We start from the raw sequence: 21,186 nt of genomic DNA, 5'->3' as shown, positions 1-21,186 counted from the left end.
TCAAACCATGATAAAAAGGGATTAAATTCATTGATTGCATGAAAATATATGCAGGGCAAAGACAAAAGGAATTAAGCCTGGTTATAAGTTAACTAACGACATTGGTTAGTAAAAGAAAGCAAAGCCTTTTCCCAGAGGTTTGGAGAAAACAAAAGAATATTTCTTTTGTTTCCTCAATGAAGAGTTTGCGAAATCAATGATTGTAAGGTTATGACGGCAGACAGAGCATGTCGTGTTGTGGTAAATTTTATCTAGTATGAACAAAAAATTATCTCACCCAAAACCGCAATTCAATGCACCATAGCTAGGAGAGTTATCATTTTTCTCCCACCTGACCACCTTTATTCAACTTGTTACGTCAACAAATAAATTAGAAGGCATATCAAAAGCTTGTAATTTATTCACGTGGGAATCACCCACATGTTATAGAAAAGCTTTTGTCGTGCTCAATACTTATTATGAACATTGGAGCCCTGCTTATTGCAATAATATGACTTGCCATTGTAAAATGTAATGTAATAATTTAACGAGAGAATTTTATTGACAGAACTAAATGGTAGCAAGTGATTCATTTTAGCAATCCTAATAGGATGGGACAAAGGGAAAGAATGAGAGGTAAGTTCGTTTTCAAATAATTATCTTTAGCGATGTAACGATAGCAGGACTTTCAAATGCGGTAAATGTTTTGTGGGAAAAGCGCGATTGTTTCTTTTCCGTGGTTGTAATCCTTAAAATTACATTATTAACAGTAAAACTGAACAAATTGAAAGTTATCTTTTCCTCTTATATTCCTTGTTCAACGAGTTCATTTCCTTGATCAAACCATGATGAAAATTTATCCAATCACATTTACATTAAAGTTTTTTAAACTTCAAGATTTCCCCACATTCATTTAGCTTAAATGCCGCATGATAAACGAATGATATCTCTAATCAAAGATGATCACGCAGTCTCCGATTTTTTAGGAATGAAAATAGGTTTTACGTTAATTGGTTTATGTTTGGCGTAAGGTGAAGCCGGTGATCCAACAATTAACACGTGATTACCCTTTAACCATAATCTCCACATGCTTTTATGAAATCCTCGAGCATCTAAGTCCCAGATTCGTAAACATCTCGCTATATTATTCCATGTTGTCCAGTCGTTAGCATGTTTCATTTCAATATAAAATATATATGTTTTATCAGATGTTTCTGGAACAAAGTCTTTCTCGTTCTTGCAAGGATTTTACTGTGATCCAACGGCTCTGCCAACCTGTAAAAAACAGTAGATAGACATCTCAACAATCAAATGACATAAATATACGCACTATGATGATAATTAGATCACTGAATCACTAAGTAGAAATCTCCTTCATTGTCCTGTGAAAAGAAAAATATTGTTGTCAATATTTTATAAAATCCTGCAAGACATACCCTACAAGCCGTTCAATCTCCTCTCATAATTTTCTTTTTCAACAATCCAACATTAAACTTAACGTTAGGTTCAGTATTCAACGTATGTTTTTGAAATAGGATTCTTGAAAAATACATTCATATTCAGGCCTTTGCCAAAATGGTAGGTTCTTGAGATATCCGGAATGATACATTCACGTCCCTTTTTGTTGCTGTCCATCCTCATCCACATATCCCAATCCCAAAAGAGATCAGGGGTTGGCCATTTTGGCTCAAGTTCTTCTTTATAAAGTCGTCGTTTGAGCAACCTGTTAATGCAAAGAGAAATAATAGATAGAATGAAGTTTATACTATCTATACATTTATAGTGCTGCGTGATGTCATTGTGGCGTGATGTCATTGCAGCGTGAGGTCATTGTAGCGTGATGTCATTGCAGCGTGATGTGCTTGTAGTGTGATGTCATTGTAGCATGACGTCACTGTTGCGTGATGTCATAGCGTAAACAAAATCATTTGTAGTAATAAAAATTCTCACCAGCCTAAACCAGGCATTGTTTCTACACGATATAACATTGCAGGATCATTACACGTGTGATCATAACCCTAAAAATAGAAATACTTGTTTTTGCAATTAAATCATTAATCACATAAATTAGTTTTCAATGGATGTACCATTTCTAAGGTAAATTTTCTAAATTTCACTTTGTGATGTGCAAGGAAGGAAGCTCGATAAAGACAAACATAATGTAACCAATGAAAACTACAATAAGATAACAGATTCTTGTATGGAGATTTCCATTTTCCATTATAATGTGAAAATATTTGAGATTTATTTAATTTACATTCTGCTCTCGTCAGAGATAAACTGGACTCGACAAAAAGCAAAAGAAACAGAGACGTTCAAAACCACGTTAATAAAGTTGAAAACGAATTAAAATTTTGTTGTGTAGCAAACACAAGCCAACAATAGAGTAAAAGACTAAAAAGATGAAAAGAATGTTGTTAGCTTTTGTTTATAACAAACCTGATCATTCCACCGATATACAGTACAGACTTTCATCTGTATCCATTAAAGGCCAAAATTGATTAAAATAACTAAATATGTCCACAGATACGTCTAAATCTTCTTCCAAAATAATCATTAATCATATACCGAGCATTGGGATAAGCATTAAACGTCTCTGTCAATGTTCGCTTGTAATGCTGGGAGGAAGAGAAAATACATTTAAAAAGTAATAAAAGGAACGAAAAAATTTTGATTACATCGTGTAAACACTCTCAAAGAAAAAGCCTTACCAACCTGTGATATTCTAGCGTTCTTACTGCTAATAGGAATATGCTGTACGACTTTACATCATATAGCCTTGCCACAGCAGCTGGTTCTTCAAAGAATCCATCAATAAATACAGTAAATAACTCCTTCTTTGCTCCATGAGCTGACAACATTGACCGTAAGCCACGATAAAGATAATGTGGCCTGTTACTAGCAATCACAGCAACAGGAATGTCTTGAACTTTTTCTAACTTCAACGGTGTTGTTTTAATTTCAATTGGAGCAGGATTATTACCTACAACATTTAAGAACATATTCTGTCAGTTCTTCATATCGTTCTAACATTAGCTGCAATAACAGTGATATCCTTATTTCTACAATTTTTTCCATGGAGTATTCTCAGAATATTCTCTCGAAGTTTTAATGCACAATGTGAATGGCAAAATTACTGAACACATCGCTGTACGTTCAATTAAATAAGAAATCTAATCCTACAAGGATGTAACGAAAAGATACTTACAACTGCATACACTTCCATAGCCTTCAAACTTATCACAAAACACTCTTCTTTGCTTTGATTCTTCACTGTCATCCCAAGCACATTGAGATTGTTTAGCAGGAACAAGAGGAACTGTAGCACGAGCAGTGACAGGCTCACCCCAGTTCGATATGTCTGCTGCGTGATGATGTTTCTCTGAGTATTGATGGCCACGTTTTGTGACGATAAATGACCAGCTATCCCGCCATTTTAGTTCATCGGCATAAACACTACCAAGACTTTTGAGCAAAAGCAATATCGGCGATCATGTAAAGACACAGTTCTCCACGTAAAAGGATTCTTTAAGAAACTCTTACAAGTGTCAAGGAAACATTAACTTGTAGCATTATTTTTCCATCTGTTAAAATGTGACTTCAATACGATCGGAAATATACGTACTCGACTTAATGGTCATTGTTTGCACTCCATTTCTCTTCCATTTGACTTGGTGCAAGCAAAATGGTAGTTCAGTATAATGAGCAAATTTGCGCAAATTTAAGGAGACTGGCAACCGGCAAATACTTCATTGCTATCTTACAATTGGTTCATTTGAATTTTTGTTTTATTGTGATTGGTTTGACGGATTTCGACTGATAGCCAACTGAACTAACATAGTCAAGCTCACTGTCTGAATTGAATGTTTGATCGTTTCATAGCAATTTTATAAGCATGATAGAAACTAAACTACAATCAGATGGATTTTATGAAATCTTTTACAAATTCATATATTGACATGAATGAAGCTGTCCAAACTGTGAATTTTTCAAGAGGGTGAAAAATTTATGGATAAATTGTAAATGCTTGGCGAAGACGATCTCGCGAGCGACATTTCAGTCATTGATGTTCAAAAGAAAGCCAACATTGTTTTGAGTTTTATCAGCAGAAATTTACATCCAAAATCGTAAGTAAAGGACAAGTGAAGTGTATGCATGAATGTAATATATCAAAGTCAATTTATGCGAGTATGTGATGCGATTTATGTCAATATGGCATATGGTAAGCAGATTGATGCTTCTAAAATTGTTGTTGCCGAAGGACTTTTAGCTATAATTTCTTTAGTGCTTGGGGAATCGTGGCCGTTATATGGCAGCAAAATCCTACATTCCTGCAAATATATTTCAATGGACAAAAAATCTGTAGCCATAAGGCGCCATACTATTATTTACTTTATCATAAGCAAATGTTTGGGGCTTTTCAGTTTATGATCATTGATCATTCAATCATTGGACAGTTATACTACATATTGTTTAAGATTTGAGAAAACTAACATTGATTACATGAGAAGCTGTTTACTATAACCTGTGATTTTGAGTCTTCTGATCCATGAAGCTTTTATTTTGACAATTTGACTGGAATGGTATTAAACCTGAGTATTTCACATACATGAAATGTTGTCCCATGTCACATATTGTCCCTTTTCAAACTGAACACCTCATCTAGAGATGTAAAGGTGTGTTAATCTATGGCTCATACCATAAAATCCAAAGTTTGCCATAAAATCCAAAGGGCTATTGATGTATGAAAAGCATTTTTTATAGAGTAAAAATGTCTTCCTATGTATGCAGATAAACCTTGAAATTTGGCAAAACAGCAAAGTATTTTCATGATCACTAGGTAATTTTTCTGATGATCATTATAATTTCTAAACTAAATTATTTCAGATCAAACGAGCTTTGATCATATCAAAAGATATTTATCATAACCAGTAAGCATGACACATGAACCAAATATAACATTCATGTAATTATGTAATTAAAGACATGTTGGTTACATTCTGTTTGTATTTGCAAATACAATGCGAGATGTTTACGAATCTGGGACTTAGATGCTCGAGGATTTCATAAAAGCATGTGGAGATTATGGTTAAAGGGTAATCACGTGTTAATTGTTGGATCACCGGCTTCACCTTACGCCAAACATAAACCAATTAACGTAAAACCTATTTTCATTCCTAAAAAAATCGGAGACTGCGTGATCATCTTTGATTAGAGATATCATTCGTTTATCATGCGGCATTTAAGCTAAATGAATGTGGGGAAATCTTGAAGTTTAAAAAAACTTTAATGTAAATGTGATTGGATAAATTTTCATCATGGTTTGATCAAGGAAATGAACTCGTTGAACAAGGAATATAAGAGGAAAAAGATAACTTTCAATTTGTTCAGTTTTACTGTTAATAATGTAATTTTAAGGATTACAACCACGGAAAAGAAACAATCGCGCTTTTCCCACAAAACATTTACCGCATTTGAAAGTCCTGCTATCGTTACATCGCTAAAGATAATTATTTGAAAACGAACTTACCTCTCATTCTTTCCCTTTGTCCCATCCTATTAGGATTGCTAAAATGAATCACTTGCTACCATTTAGTTCTGTCAATAAAATTCTCTCGTTAAATTATTACATTACATTTTACAATGGCAAGTCATATTATTGCAATAAGCAGGGCTCCAATGTTCATAATAAGTATTGAGCACGACAAAAGCTTTTCTATAACATGTGGGTGATTCCCACGTGAATAAATTACAAGCTTTTGATATGCCTTCTAATTTATTTGTTGACGTAACAAGTTGAATAAAGGTGGTCAGGTGGGAGAAAAATGATAACTCCAAGCTATGGTGCATTGAATTGCGGTTTTGGGTGAGATAATTTTTTGTTCATACTAGATAAAATTTACCACAACACGACATGCTCTGTCTGCCGTCATAACCTTACAATCATTGATTTCGCAAACTCTTCATTGAGGAAACAAAAGAAATATTCTTTTGTTTTCTCCAAACCTCTGGGGAAAAGGCTTTGCTTTCTTTTACTAACCAATGTCGTTAGTTAACTTATAACCAGGCTTAATTCCTTTTGTCTTTGCCCTGCATATATTTTCATGCAATCAATGAATTTAATCCCTTTTATCATGGTTTGAACAAATTGACGAATGAATTAATAATTAATTCATGTGATATATGAAAGTTATCAGAAGAAAAGTAGGGTCTTTCACTTCGATAACCCTATTTGACCGAGCTGTTCGTCTGGGAAAGGTGAAAGTCTGTTGAAAGTCGAAGACAGCCTTCAAGAAATGCGACTACTTGTTGGAAAGGACGAGCAACTGAAGACATGACACGGTTGAGATATTTTAGCCATGTTTGAAAGCGGCAGGTTAAATACAGAAAAATCGTCGATGACATAAAGATGTAAGTTTGAGATCGATGAATTAAAATGTATAACCCAATTGTGATGTGAATTCTCGTTACAGCATATTCAAAGCATCGTTATGAGTCCTATTTGTTCGAAGGAATGATCGATTTCTTTGGTTTCTTAGTATTTCTATGTTTCGATCTTGGAGCACAAAATGCCGTCAAGTTTCAGTTACATATTGAAGTGAGAACACGAACGAAACTGCCAAAAGTTTCCCACTATTCTTGACATCAATTATTGGACCTCTTCAATACATGTCCAGAAAATATTTTCATTTTTGCATTCATCGTTATCATTCACATAAGTGTGATGATTTTGCATTTTGCCTATTTCTAACAACTGGCCATTGTTAGCAATAGCAAGTTCAATCCTTTGTCTTTGTGACAAAAGGATATAATATTATGTCTCCCGAGCAGGGCCGGATTAAGATGTGTGGAGGCTCTGAGCAGCAAAATACGTAGTAAAGATCCCTTTCCTTACTCTAAACGCAATGTGCTGCTCATTTTCAACAGTAAAATTTACTTTCAAATTTCGTAAAGCATTTGATAAAAGTATAAACTTCGAATATAGCGTGTAAAGCGGTTGCATACGACGAGTGAATGCTGCTACTTGAGATAAAGTAGTTATTGCGATTTTATTCTGGCAGTCTTTGATAAGCTCTTCCAAGTTTATTTCTGTTAGAATATTGTCCTCAATGCTCATCAGAGCAAAATGGCTGAGTTTACTGTGATTCGTTGTCATACGTGGTCTGTTCTTCATCAGCTGAAATTGATCCAACAAATAAACTAAATGCTTTTCCTTCGTCTTTAAAGCAACTATGTTTATTCTTCCTTTGAATAATGTGAAGGCCCTTGTTTGTGGAGGCTTCTAGACAGCTTCCTTTGGTTAATCCGTCCCTGCTCCTGAGAGGAACTACTGTAGCATCAAGTGATGTTATAGTAGATGAGATAAAAGTGGGTAATTCACTTGAGAAACGTTCAAATGAATTACCTCAAATATATATTATAGAGTATACAAGATATTGCAACATGGGGCAAAATGTTGCTCAATCTTCAAATGCGATGATGTTTTATAAACCTTCGTACCTTACCGTAATAATTAAACAACCTTTTCAATGAAATCGAGCAGAGAATATATTGCATGAGACATTCGTTAATTATCTTGTTTTTATCTAGGTATTTTTGAATTATATCGCATGTAATAAATCGTTTGACAATGTTACAGAACACTGCATGTGTTATAACATTGAGGGGTGTTATAACACAATGCACGGTTCAAACGATAAGCTTTCCGCGAGTCTTATAATCTTCAAAGAGTTGTTCACTTAACATACATGTTCAGTCATGTACAGTGTCGAGCGTACGGACAGTGAAAGAACGCGAACTCCGGCAGTGGTATGTGCTAAACAATTGTTTGTTTCCATTAAACAAATAACTCCTTCTTCAGTCATTTTTTTTAGGTACAAGAGATGAAGATCAGGAAGAAGATAGAGGAGTACGTTATTATTTTTCCTGTCCTTATCTTAACTTGTTTTTAGATTTTCGTTTAGATGAGGAGGAGGCTGATGAAAGTAGAGGAGGATGCTGACGAGAGACAAGAAGGATGCAGATGAAGAGACGAGGATGCAGATGAAGAGAAAGGAGGATGCAGATGAAGAGACGAGGATGCAGATAAAGAGAAAAGGAGGATGCAGATGAAGGGACGAGGAGGATTGATCGAAGATCAAGAAGATGGATGGATAAAGAAGATGGAACAATGAGAGGGGGGATGAAGGACAAAGGATCGATGACAGAGGATGCGATCAAGAAGGATGATGGAATGATCGAAGATCGATCGCGAGATAATGAGGGATCAGAAGATCGCGGCGAGGATCGAAGGCGAATGGAGATGATCGGAGAAATGATGAGAACATGGATGAAAGCGAAAAGATGGATGGAGACGAGAAAGGATGCAGATGAAGAGACGAAAAGGATGCAGATGGAAGAGCAGGATGCAGATGGAAAGAAGGAAGATGGAAGAGGAAGGATGCAGATGGAAAGACGAGGAGGATGCAGATGGAAAGAAAAGGAAGGATGCAGATGGAAAGACAAGAAGATGCAGATGGAAAGACGAAGGATGCATGAAGAAGACGAAAGAAGGATGCATAAAGACGAGAAGGATGCACATGAAGAGACGAGGAATTTAAATCAATTACTCAATTATATATTACAGAATTGTATATTCTGTAATATATAATTGAGGTAATTGTTAATTCATTTGATATTGCAACATGCGGGCAGAGTGTTGCAAAATCTTTATAAACCTTAGTGCCTTACCGAAATAATTAAACAACCTTTTGGATGAAATCGAAAAGAGTTGAGCAGAGAATATATTGCATGAGACATTCGTTAATTATCTTGTTTTTATCTAGGTATTTTGAATTATATCGCATGTAATAAATCGTTTGACAATGTTACAGAACACTGCATGTGTTATAACATTGAGGGGTGTTATAACACAATGCACGGTTCAAACGATAAGCTTTCCGCGAGTCTTATAATCTTCAAAGAGTTGTTCACTTAACATACATGTTCAATCATGTACAGTCATGGATATCAATGTTTTAGCATGATAAAACTATTACAATGCGAAAGCACGATCTCCATAATCACTTGCCATGATATTGTTGTTGCATTTTATAGACATGTCGAGCGTACGGACAGTGAAAGAACGCGAACTCTGGCAGTGGTGGGTGCTTACAATTGTTTGTTTCCATCAAACAAATAACTTCTTCTTCAGTCTTTTTAGGTACAAGAGATGAAGATCAAGAAGAAGATAGAGGAGTACGTTATTATTTTTCCTGTCCTAATCTTAACTTGTTTTAGATTTTCGTTTAGATGAGGAGGAGGCTGATGAAAAGAAGAGGATGCTGACGGAGAGACGAGGAAGATGCTGACGGAGCTACGAGGAGGATGCTGATGGTGCTACGAAGAGGATGCTGATGGTCCTGCGAGGAGGATGCTGATGGTCCTGCGAGGAGGATGCTGATGGTCCTGCGAGGAGGATGCTGATGGTCCTACGAGGAGGATGCTGATGGCGCTACGAGGAGGATGCTGATGGCGCTACGAGGAGGATGCTGATGGTGCTACGAGGAGGATGCTGATGGTGCTACGAGGAGGATGCTGATGGTGCTACGAGGAGGATGCTGATGGCGTTACGAGGTGGATGCTGATGAAGCAACGAAGAGGATGCTGATGGAGCGACGAAGAGGATGCTGATGGAGCGACGAAGAGGATGCTGACGGAGAGACGGGAAGCATGCTGATGGAGAACAAGATGAGGTATAAAAATTTTTTTATTTGTTTCACTGACTTGTAGCTTAGTGACTTCAGTCTTTTTTCAGGTTTATGTGTTTGTTTTATTGTATCGCTAATTTGTTCTTTGGCTATCTTTTAGATTTTAAGAAATCTTGGATTTTGAGAGAGCATATATACTCTGTTGAATTCGGCGTATTCTTACTAAGTCAGAGAGTTCCCTCGCTCTCTGACTTAGAAAACGAATTTTGTGGTAAAGTATTTCAAAGTAGGCTCCTGCCACCTATTTTGGAATAATGTTGTACAAATTTCTATTAAGTAATGATTTTAGAATAATAAAGTTGTTTGAAAAGCATTTATGCCGTGATGAATAAATAACATCCATCGGTAGTTTTGAAACGACTGTCAGCTTAAAATATGCATATGTATTTAAATTAAACATGGTCACCATGCCAGCAAGTGTCAGCGTTTGATAAATGTTTTCGAAATACGCTTTTCAATGCAATATGGAAATTTGTCATCATAACGTGCACAAAATCGCTGTTTCGTAATAATATATACGCAATTTTAACAAATATTTAATGATGTTTGGGGCTGTTTTCATTCAACCGTAGCTATAGTGTGTTTTCTTTTGACGTCATATAAGCCATGTTGGGAGAGTACATGAGAGTGTCGAAGCTCAGCAAAGCATAAAATTAGCAGAAATTCTTTTCACTGTATGGAATTTTGCCCCAACATGGTAACTGATGAAAACAATTTAGAGGAAGAAATCATTAAGGTGTAAAATGATTTTTTCATCAGCTGGCAATCCATTTGGGACTTTTCACAGTATTTTAATTCACGAAAATTTACATAAAACGTACAAAATGACATACCTCGCAACAAGTATAAAACATGTGAAAATTGATCATCAAATTTACTGGCATTTCCCCAGTATAGTAGCGGCATCTTCTTTCATGTTTAGAGATTATTTTACACCTCAATGTTTTCTACTCTCATGTCCTTAGACCCAAAAAAAAATTTACATCTGTAATGTAATGTATGATAAACTTAAGAATAAATTTAAGAGAAAGGAACTTCTCAAACGACTTCAAGTAATATGTAAGTTTTAGCAAGTAAAAATGTTCGTACAATAAATTATAAAAAACAATCTCCAAACATTGTTTAAGATTTTTAGACATTAAGCTGGCTTGAAGACCACTGTTTTTTGCAAAAAATTCGGCAATTTCGAAGTGATGTATTTCGCCTCCGTACCTTCAATGGCGGCGCTCATGCAGGCTTCAAAGATGGCGTCCAAGTTAGCCTTCCAGTTGTTGTAGAGTTCACTGGGTTTAAATAAGGTCGAGATCATTGAGCTCTATAGTTAGAATTGAAAAAATTGACTGTGCATTTGCAAATATGTGATTCAACTGCAATGATGCACATCGTGCACCAAAATGTAAAGTCACCATTTAATTGAAGAGCTTGTAGGTAGGAGATACAACAACTAATGGTCAAGCTTTGTAAAACCGGATACAATATCTTTATGATTCGTAAAATACCATGCTTCAAAAGGGCGTACATCTTTAACTTCAATTCATTCCTGGATCTTGAATTAAAAGATCCTACTTTGTCTTTGCTTCTTTAAACTGGTGAGATTGCAGGAACTTTCGAACCATCTTCATTAAAATGTTCAGGTTTAAATAAAGGTCGAGATAGATAGTTCACTATACCACGATCGAAAAATTGCATATAATTTACAAACTCTTGGCGTCACGTTCATTTGCTATAATAAAATTTACAATAAATATTTTTTATTATTGATTGAACTATGGACGAATAAGAAAATTCATATCTAAATGACATGAATGAAAGGCAAAAGTAAATAAAATGTGACTATTTTTGACCAATGACATTAGGATGTTGATAGTGGTTACAATGGATGATAGTGGATAATTATAGACATGCTTTCAAAATGGCGTATGCTGAACAATTTTATTTTCAGTCAACTTGGAGCCACTTAATCATTTTATGGCAGAATAGGTAAGTGTTGGCTCAACTGTATAAAATAAGGCGTTCAAGGATGCAATTCAAGCGTAAAAAAGACTTGAGGCATATGCAGAGAACTATCTTCACGTAGCAGACTGACATTTGTGGTGAATTCACTGAATTGCTCTGAGCTAACAGTTATTGGTTTGTTATTCTGGCTATGTGAAACCAATCTATCTGCATGAGTTCTATCATGATTTTAAACAGCAAATCGATGCGTTGCGTATGAGTTGTATCGACCAGCTTACTACACAGTCAACATTCACCAATTTGAAATTTGAAACATTTTTGGTGATAAGATTTTTATACCGACAATATCCTCGATTAAAGACTCAAAGATAAAACTGTTTTATTCAAGAGTGAAAGGTAAAATATTTTACTCTCTGATTGCATAAATATTCTTTGAGTATTTAAAACTGGCTCATATAAGACCATACATGTATGTAGTTAATGGGATCTACATTTTAGCTAGCGTGTGCAATATTTTATAAGTAAAACGATGCACGGTAGTGAGGTAACTTAGTGATTAAATGTACTTTGAAAGCCGAGGGAGATTTTGGTAAAAGTCACAAGACTTGTAGTTTACAGATGGGACTTTGAATTTAACCTTTCATTGCTTTCAAATTTTGATTGCTAAAAATTTTGATGCTATGAGTGCTTCACACACTGTTATAAATTGGATCTGCAGCTATTATTACCTAAGTGAAGATCTATTGATTGTCATGCTTTATTTTATCTCCATGATTTTTTTTTCACCATCATGGGGGATGAAGCTTATATGTTTACAGATGTATACCATTGTGAATTTATAATTTCATTGCTATCACAATTTATAGATTAATATAAAATTTTTGATGCTATGAGATGGTCTCATCAATGTGCAACAATTGAACTGGATTTCCAACTTCCTGAGATTCAACCTCGCTAGGTAAGTTTTGCCAGTAAGCTTTTAGTTGAATAACCTCACTCGGTCTTGATACTTAATTTATTCAACAATAGTGACATCTCTATGAATATTACATCCTGTTATTATTCATCGAGCTATTGTAGGTTCAGTTGAAAAATGATTGCTATTCTTGCTGAAAGCTTTGGTGGAAAATGGTGAGTGTTTTCTTGGCTCATGCCAGAGCTTAAAGCAAATGAAATGTCCTTAAATGTTAAATTAAAATGATACAAAGTTTCTTAATTGTTTGGAAATTTTTATCATTTTACTCTACTTTACTTTATTTCAAAATTTTGACGCACTGCATTTTCTGTTATTTTCTAGGATTTTATGGCTTTCTCCCCATCAAGTTGTAGTAATTCCTGTCAGTAGTAAATATGATGATTATGCCGAACCGGTAAATTTAATTTGGTAAGCCTTAGATCGAACTTGCACAGGCTAATGCAAACTCAGCTATGGACAAATTGTTGCTATTTTATGAATTGGAATTTTTGTCCTTTTTTTATTGACATTTTGGTCATGTTTAGATTCAAAAGAAGTTCCATGCAGCTGGTTATCGTGTTGATACAGACTTGGATCACGGATCAACACTAAATAAGAAAGTTCGCAATGCACAACTTTCACAGTACAACTTCATTCTTGGTATGAATAAGTCTTTTAAATTATTTTTATTTACTGTACAAATAAATAGAAATTAAAATGGTTTGGAACCACTGTTGGTGTTCAGAGTTTACTGACGTTTCCACAACATTAGTCAGGTTCGCCGTATTTGTTCTCTAGACGTCATGACAGAGAGGAAAATATGTGGATGTTTTAGTTTGTGTGGTATACTTATTAATTGTTCGCTTGTAAGCCGTTTATAAGGTGCTGATATTTGTATTCTGTTCAATGATTTTTGTTTTGAGTTTGTTAACCTACTTTCTAACGTAAGTCGTTGTCTATAGTCAGTGCTGTTTGTAATGTTGTGCATTGTGATGCTCACTTGTCAGTACTCGTTGTTCTTGGTAGTCAGTTGATGTGCGAGTTGTAAAATGTAAGGTATTATCGTTTGCTGTTGTTGGATTGTTTGTTGTTTGTGTTTTGTTTGTTTGTTTTGTGTTCATTGTCTTTTTAAGTGTTGTCTATTTTAAAAGCAAAATAGATGTTCATTTTATTACTAAATGCGATTGGTTAAATGGTTTTATGTTGTTTTTAAACAGTTGTTGGTGAAAAGAGACGGTCTCAGACACGGTCAACGTCAGAACACGTGACAACAAAGTACTCGGTGAAAAATCGGTCATGGCCGTGATCGAACGCTTGCGAGATTTAGTCAGCTCACGAAGTCTGACAAGCGAAGATTTTTGAAGTAAAACAACATTTTTATGGTAAAGATAAAATGAATTTACTCACAAAAATAAATTTGAATGTAAATCCCATGATGCGTCGCAATTATAGAAAAATAGGTACGCGTACATGCCACTGGTCACTGGCAAACTGGCGGCATTGGTCACTAATACTTTATCAGTGGTGGTAATATTGATTTTATCGTGGTGGTAAATTCTTCCATTGGTAATTTATGGCGATAACCATCAGCAACTTTTCAACTTTTACCATCAAGTTTTCACTCAAACGAGATCGCTTCTCTTTCATATTTTGGCTTGTTTCTTGAGCTAGTAGGAGGCTGTGTGCGTTGATACAAGAAAAACTTTGTTGTGCAGAGGAAGGTAAAGATATTTTACTCGCAGAATTACTATATATTTATCAACAAAGTAGTTCATACTACAGCGATGAAAAATATAAAGCGTCGTATTTAACGCAAACCTTGGTTAAACCAGGGTTAGTTGACACATGTGCACTTGTATAATATGTCCAAATGGACATGTTTTGTGGAATTCCCTTCATTTGGTAAAATATTATCGCAGTGGGCCAAGATCGTCCCTCGTTTTGACAGTCATTTGCTATTCGTACTGGAGCTCTAGAATTTTACTGTTTTTAGTGGTAAATGTGACCAATTCCTCATTCGTTTTCTTGTTATTGTGTGATGCTTAACATAGCAAAACAAAGAGTAGCTATATAAATGTAATTTTCCTGCCACACTTACAAACATTTCATATGTCAGCTGCAAGACCCGTAACAGACTGTGACAAATTTTTGTTTGGTGAAAAAATTAACATATCTTGTCGAGTCTCCATTTGTGAATATCCATTTGAGAAATGCTTGCAAGAATATGGGCTACAAGATTACAAGAATAGAATGCGGATTTGAAACGAAAGATTAGAATGCACATTGAACTCCAAAAACAATAGGAAGTAGGCTTTATAATGTGACTACAATTGACTACAGTTCATACATTGGTTCAATGGTTAGGTATGGATTAGGTCAGGGTTAGATTATGGTTAGTGTAAGTGTTAAGGTTAGGGTTAGAATTGTTTAAAAGTTTCTTATAAACGTAGAATTAGTCAAACTCATCAACACTTTGTTATGCCCCTCGTAATATCCGTGACAATGTTAAAGATGTTTTATTTCTCTTCATAACTTTGTGTCTGCATATTTTCTACATAAACAAACTGCTTTAATATTTATGACAGATATTATAATTCGTAGATCGAGGTAGAAGAACTGCTTGAAAATGAAACTTCCAACATTGAAACAAAATCAAGCATGGCAGAAGAGAAACAACGACGCCAGGTTGAAGATAGCTTGATGAAATTGAACGTAGTTGAAGCACCTAGCATACGCTCGAGAGTTTTGGATGAGGACTCGTCAACCACTGAAAACATGAATGAGTCCAAGCATGTTTACGACGATAAAGGCTCTTGCGAGGTAGGCTGTTGCGACATATCGAATTATCGATAAATATCGGGGTTTTAAATATCGGTTTATCGATATTGGTTTTTCGGTATATCGATATATCGATGTACCGAAAATATCGAAAAATATGAAAATATTCGTTGTTACGATATATATAGTTATTATACATAGTTTTAATTGTGTTTTGTTGGTTTTAATAGCTTTATAGCGGTTTTTAAATGGTTCTGTATACAATGTATTAGACAGACAATCTTGACCCAATCACACGTGCGGGGTAATTGTCGGCTAAGGTTCAATTTGATCTATTTATGAATCATTGCGAACAACACTACAAAAAAACCCCCAAAATATCCGAAAATATATCGTCATATCTATATTTTTTCGAAGCGGGATTTATCGAGCACAAAAGCGACGACACTTATCAATGGTGAAGGATTGTCCCTGTATGAAATATCTAAGTTATAAGATTCGGCTATGAAATGCACACTAAACGGCAAAATATGACGGAAAGTGGGTTTAGGAGGAAGGTATGCGAAATATGTTCTATCGTATGCCAGCAAAAACAATGTAAATTTCTTGAAACAACGAAAATATAAAAATTCAATCTCTGCCACGAATATTTGTTAATTTGTGCAAAATTGCCATTTGACCATAGCTGGTGTATGGTAATTTCCTCAGTAAATATTAAACTCATGTAAATTTTTTCTCCCATGACCACCCCTAAAAGTGAACTTTCGAAACACCATAAACACTACAGAATTGTTTGAAGATTGTTTTGGTGTCTGCTTATGAGAGGTTGTAAATAAGTTAATAGTAAGAGTATTGGCAGGGACCTAATAGCAGTGTCTGCTTTCGGGAGGTGTCCGTTAGTAGTAAAGTTCTGACTGATTTTGCTTATAGTTTCGTCTATAAAGTTTCTATAGGGTAACTAGTTTTTATAAATGAGAACAAGTAGTTGCGTTCTGTTTTTTGGCTTCTTCTGTGCTGCAGTGAGTGTTAATTCTGTTGAAAAGTGTTCGAATGTTGCTTATTTTGTGTTGTGTGGAATGATTACGGTTGAAATCAAGTATTTGGTCTGTAAGGGTATTTATGCCGTATACTTGTTTGTTTAGTCTTGTTGTGTTTTTTGTCTTTAGTGAAGGTTATCTTCTTTGTAGTATTTTTATGGTGTGTAGCATTTGTCCAGTTTGGCTTTCTTGACTATGGCAAAGATATCGTCTTTATATCTATTCCATAGTCTGTCTGTTTCATCTGTGCTGTTGGTGACTGATTGTGTTTCGAGGTTTTGCACGACAGCTTTTGCGAGGAAGGTGTATAGTGGTGACCCCATTGATTCGCTGAAAGTTGTCTATAGTATGAGTTTTAGAAGAAGAATTCAGTGGAGAGGCAAAGGTTGAGTAAGTCTAGGATTTTATTTGTCTAGTTGTGTTGTTTGGCTATGTCTAATGGTATGGATGTGAAGAGTGATGTCACATTGTAATTAGATATCATGATTTTGTCTGGTCAATAGTTCATATGTATGTGATCCTGGAATTAAGAACAAGAATTGGAATGTACGACCTTTAAGAAAGTTTTTGAAAACATGGGAAAATACAATTCACCAATCAAGTGAGTTCAATAAGTGGGAAATAAACGCATGAACAATCTTTGAGATTTAGGTGCGTGAAATATAAGTTTTGGAATTTAAGTGCTTTAACTATAGTCTTTGGATGTTAGGTGCATGAACTATAGTCTTTGGGAGCTCTTTCATGAACTATAGTCCTTCGGAGTAAGGTGCATGAACTATAGTCTTTGGTAATTAGATACATTAACTATTTTCTTTGGTGTTAGTTGCATGAACTAAACTCTTTGGGAAATAGACGCATGATCTTATAGTCTTTGCGAGTTACGTGCGTGAAATATAGTCTTTGGGAGTTAGGTGTATGAACTATAGTCGTTCCGAGTTTAGGTGCATGAAGAAGAATTTTGGGAGTTTAGTCTTTGAAGTTGGGTGTGTGAAAGATATTCTTTGAAAGTTAAGTTTGTGAACTATAGTCTTTGGGAGTTAGGTACATGAACTATATTGTTAAGATGCACGAACAATATACATATATATAGATTTTATAGCCTTTAGGTGCATGAACTAAAGTCTTTGTGAAATAGACACATTAGCTATAGTCTTTGGGAGTTAGGTGCATGGAAAATTTAACTGTCTTTTCAGCATATGAAGTTACCCCACGATGACACACACACACTATGATCAAACGAAACATTTTTCTTGCGAGCGCTTTATTAGCGATTAGAACCGATGGAACTCGATTACCATTTCATTTATTTCAACGGTGTCATGAGATCGTTTAAGTCGCATGAACTATAGTATTATAGAAATAGACGCATGAACAGTCATTGCGAGTTAGCAAAATTACTTTGTGCTCAGCAGTTCGAAGTAGGTGGCAAACTACTTTGAAACAACTTCACAATTTGCTAAAATTCTAATTCAAATTAGATAGCGGGGGGACAATCTAATTTCATAGAAAAAACCAATTGTAACTGAGCACGAATCTAATTAAACGACGACCTTTCCAATTATGAAAAGTAAATATACATGCGCGAAAGCGGAACGTATTCATAACGCTTCTTCTTGTTTATAGACCAATGTTTCCAGTTTGGTAAGAACTGATCTTAGTGACTCGTTAGTGACTCCTAGTGACTCCTCAGTACAACATTACGTAATTTTTATTTCAGTTGACATATTCGTCGTGTTTTTTAAAGGCAACTTTTCAAACGAAGTTTGTGGAGTTGGGTCATCCTCCAGTTGGATGTTGCTCTCTAACTGTACCTAATTTATTTGGTCATTCACAGGTACACGTGACTTGTTTATATTAAACGGAGGCCTGGGCACTAGGTCATATTTTGCCATGTTATGTATTTGAGTTGTATCCACGCCTATTGATCACTTTATATAAACATTAAAATGTTTTCTTTTCTTGAACCTGAGAGGATGTGTTATGTTCTGAGGTGTTGAAAATTAACTGTGAGATTGAAAAGTAATTAAAACTACGAATAGCTTTATCTAAGTTCCCCAAAATGCTTTACTCCCTATCCCTACCCCCGCCTTAAAAAAAGTGTATCGTGAAACATAATTGTTGTTTTTATAAAAGAACCGAGATGCTTTAAAAAAAATTCATTTTGTCTTACGGTGAATTTCCTTTAAATCAGGCAATGTCTGTTATTCTATGCAACACGAAACTCGACTGCGACATGGCAAAGGAACGCGGAATTGTCGCAGAAATTTTATCTTTCAAACATTTCGAGGAGGAGCTCAATTCACTTTTGGCGAGATCTTCACTAGTTTCTAGACAGGTTTGTGTGTCTATTTTACGAGGAGAGAGATTGGGCACTATTGGAAAGGAGAGGAAGGGGTGGGCGGAGCTTAGCAACTAGAGAGAGGACACGGGACCTTTGAAAATGCAATAGATTTCTATTGTTATTCATGGACGTTCACGTCGAAGATGATGAAAACATTTACAGTTTCGAACTTTGAAAAATCCCATGTCAGCAAATAGTAAAGCAGCATATTTAATATTGTAGTGCCTTCGAGAAACAGACGTTGATGGTCAACGGTAATATACAAGAACTTGAGGATAAAAATCACGAGGAACGCGATTTGTTTCAAAAGTACATCAGCAACATGGCATCGTAAGAAGATGGTGGACGAGCTTACAGGAATGGCTTACCATCCAGGTATACTTGCGATCGGACTTATAGCGCGTGCAAATATTTGTTGTACATATAGGATATTGTGTCCCCCAATGATCCGTTTGTAACCTTTACGCAGCGGAATTTGTAGCGTTGTTGGTGTAAATCATTCGTAACTTGAGTTGAATAACAAAACATATTCGTTCATTTAACCACGATTTTTAAAATCTTTACTTTGGAGGAAAAATTGCGTTTTGAATCAAGTTCCAAAACATAGCAAAAACTTTGCTGGAAAATTTCGAACACTCGTTCTGTATCGTTCAAGTCATTGAGACTTCAGTGCTTACTGCTGGCGTAACGGACTTCTTAGTCGCGATAACCTTATTTTCTTGCGCATTTGTTGAAAATTGATGCAGTTGTTTAAAAATAAGTGTCATTAATTAACATGTTGTCACGTGACATCAAGTAGATGTTTGCGCAGATGCTTTTGTACGCTTAACACTTTGGTGGAAATGGTTTTTATCAAACTGAATAACATACACAGAAAGAAAATGCATCGAACATTTCATAAACAAGAATCAACTTAATGTTTCAACTACATTTTTGATTTGCGTTGTAAAAAAGTCATCACTGCTTGCGCGCATTCCTCCGAGAGCCATTTTTGGGCAAGCACTTCGCATTCTTTATTATTCACATCGTGAAGTTTCTCCAGCTCAACTGAGCAACATAATTTCTTGGACAATGAGAGCGACTGCAATGGAGAGAAGCATTGTATGGTTAAATGAAACGAAGCAATAACGGTAAAGTCCAGATTTGTGCTACCTTCGGCGGCAACGCAGCCATGTATTTCATTCTGTTGTTAATTTCTTTTTCAATTTCGGCTTGAGGAATAACTTCTGTTACCAAAACGTAGTTACAAGCTTCGACCGCAGTCAGTTTCTTTTTCAACGAGTAACATCTCATTCGCCTGAGTGCAGTCATACCCATTCAATAGACTACCTTTCATACCCATTCAATAGACTACCAGTCATACCCATTCAATAGACTACCTTTTCTAACCATAACCAGCCATTTATTCAGTGGTTTGTCTCTAACCATTACCAGTCATACCATTCAATAGAGCACCTCTTCTAACCATTACCAGCCATTTATTCAAAGGTTTATCTCTAACCATTACCAGTCATACCCATTCAATAGGCCACCACTGTATAACTAGTCAATTATTTTAACCATTGCCAGTCATTCTAATTCAATTTATATATTGACAGGTGTACAATGAGTTGATTGTCGCACTAAAGCAAGCAAGAGATGATAATTCGGTTGTGACATTAATAACAGGAGCTGGAAAATATTTCTGTAGTGGCAATGATCTCACTAACTTTATGAACATTCCTCCTGAAGGTCCAGAAAAACTTGCTGCTGATAGTAAAGAAATGTTGAGGTGAAAAGCAACAAAGATTAACCTGTTTCACATGAAAGTTCATCAACATGTCTCCCCTTCATAATTTTAGAGAATTTGTTGCAACTTTTATCGACTTCCCAAAACCCATCGTGGCTGCAGTCAATGGACCAGCAGTTGGAATATCTGTGACAATACTTGGTCTAATTGATATCGTATATGCTTCTGATGTTGCGACATTTCACACACCCTTTATGACGTTCACTGATCTGATAATAGACTTGATATAGCTTCTATAGGTAGCAAAAGTGAAGCCTAATTATATATGCAAAATGCACTTCCGGGTACCACAAGAGATACAAATTTCTATAGAAATGTATGGCGGATAACTTTTATATACATAGATTTTCGAATATTTAAGGCATTTCGTGACCTTTTACTTATCTCAAACATCTGTCATGGATAAAACAAAATATCGGCGTTCGTGTTCAATTGAAAATTGCGCGTGCAAGAATCGAATTTGCCCCATCGTTGCGAAGGCAAGATAATTCACAGCTCATTTTCCAAGTTCAAAGGCAGTTATGATCTAGAATGAGTTTCGATGCTTAAAAAATTCGTTTTGTACCTTTCTTTTATCATTTTTATTATCTAGACGTTGTATG

General features: G+C 35.5%; 2 protein-coding genes, 3 long non-coding RNA genes and 1 pseudogene across 8 annotated transcripts; 3 read left to right on the top strand and 3 right to left on the bottom strand.

Moving 5' to 3' along the window:
- Positions 1-1,416: 1,416 nt before the first annotated feature.
- On the bottom strand, positions 1,417-3,470 carry LOC124444573 (annotated as a pseudogene).
- A 6,074-nt stretch (positions 3,471-9,544) lies between these two features.
- Positions 9,545-11,030, bottom strand: LOC124444161. The gene is made up of 2 exons (XR_006947861.1): positions 10,941-11,030; positions 9,545-9,693 (listed from the first exon to the last, which is right to left on the bottom strand). It is a non-coding gene; the product is annotated as an uncharacterized LOC124444161 (long non-coding RNA).
- LOC124444155 lies at positions 9,627-10,145 on the top strand. The gene is made up of 2 exons (XR_006947856.1): positions 9,627-9,713; positions 9,829-10,145. It is a non-coding gene; the product is annotated as an uncharacterized LOC124444155 (long non-coding RNA).
- A 1,743-nt stretch (positions 11,031-12,773) lies between the features above and the next one.
- LOC124444158 lies at positions 12,774-14,239 on the top strand. The gene is made up of 5 exons (XR_006947858.1): positions 12,774-12,815; positions 12,982-13,068; positions 13,185-13,299; positions 13,857-14,021; positions 14,092-14,239. It is a non-coding gene; the product is annotated as an uncharacterized LOC124444158 (long non-coding RNA).
- Positions 14,240-14,247: 8 nt separating this feature from the next.
- Positions 14,248-20,879, top strand: LOC124444147 (enoyl-CoA delta isomerase 2-like). Of its 4 annotated transcripts, XR_006947850.1 has the most exons (7): positions 14,248-14,360; positions 15,241-15,459; positions 18,172-18,288; positions 18,646-18,789; positions 19,018-19,170; positions 20,394-20,566; positions 20,637-20,879. XR_006947850.1 is itself a non-coding variant. In XM_046994736.1 (6 exons), exons 3-6 carry the CDS (start codon positions 15,298-15,300, stop codon positions 19,051-19,053), a joined length of 459 nt encoding a protein of 152 aa, XP_046850692.1. In that variant the 5' UTR covers positions 14,248-14,360; positions 14,559-14,634; positions 15,241-15,297; the 3' UTR covers positions 19,054-19,337. The 4 variants fall into 4 exon arrangements, 3 of the variants coding, with proteins under 3 accessions (XP_046850692.1, XP_046850693.1, XP_046850691.1); XM_046994736.1 differs by lacking the exons at positions 20,394-20,566; positions 20,637-20,879 and adding an exon at positions 14,559-14,634 and having other exon boundaries at positions 19,018-19,337; XM_046994737.1 differs by lacking the exons at positions 20,394-20,566; positions 20,637-20,879 and having other exon boundaries at positions 18,199-18,288; positions 19,018-19,337.
- On the bottom strand, positions 19,628-20,127 carry LOC124444152 (enoyl-CoA delta isomerase 2-like). Its single transcript, XM_046994743.1, has 2 exons — positions 19,948-20,127; positions 19,628-19,876 (listed from the first exon to the last, which is right to left on the bottom strand). Exons 1-2 carry the CDS (start codon positions 20,110-20,112, stop codon positions 19,721-19,723), a joined length of 321 nt encoding a protein of 106 aa, XP_046850699.1. The 5' UTR covers positions 20,113-20,127; the 3' UTR covers positions 19,628-19,720.
- Positions 20,880-21,186: the final 307 nt, after the last annotated feature.

This window comes from Xenia sp. Carnegie-2017, unplaced genomic scaffold (genome assembly GCF_021976095.1).
Source record: "Xenia sp. Carnegie-2017 unplaced genomic scaffold, XeniaSp_v1 HiC_scaffold_21, whole genome shotgun sequence".
NCBI classification, from domain to species: domain Eukaryota; kingdom Metazoa; phylum Cnidaria; class Anthozoa; order Malacalcyonacea; family Xeniidae; genus Xenia; species Xenia sp. Carnegie-2017.
The sequence above is the reverse complement of the archived record's forward strand: the minus strand, read 5'-3'. Positions and strand labels throughout refer to the sequence as shown.

What these genes read in the sequence shown, in the direction of transcription:
- LOC124444147 (XM_046994735.1), top strand. Translation starts at nt 15,298, where the DNA reads ATGGCAGAAGAGAAACAACGACGCCAGGTTGAAGATAGCTTGATGAAA. An exon ending in ACGATAAAGGCTCTTGCGAG is followed by an intron (nt 15,460 to 18,171) that starts GTAGGCTGTTGC and finishes TTTTTATTTCAG; the next exon opens with TTGACATATTCGTCGTGTTT. An exon ending in CTTCACTAGTTTCTAGACAG is followed by an intron (nt 18,790 to 19,017) that starts GTTTGTGTGTCT and finishes TTAATATTGTAG; the next exon opens with TGCCTTCGAGAAACAGACGT.
- LOC124444152 (XM_046994743.1), bottom strand. Translation starts at nt 20,112, where the DNA reads ATGGGTATGACTGCACTCAGGCGAATGAGATGTTACTCGTTGAAAAAG. An exon ending in TGGCTGCGTTGCCGCCGAAG is followed by an intron (nt 19,877 to 19,947) that starts GTAGCACAAATC and finishes TCTCCATTGCAG; the next exon opens with TCGCTCTCATTGTCCAAGAA.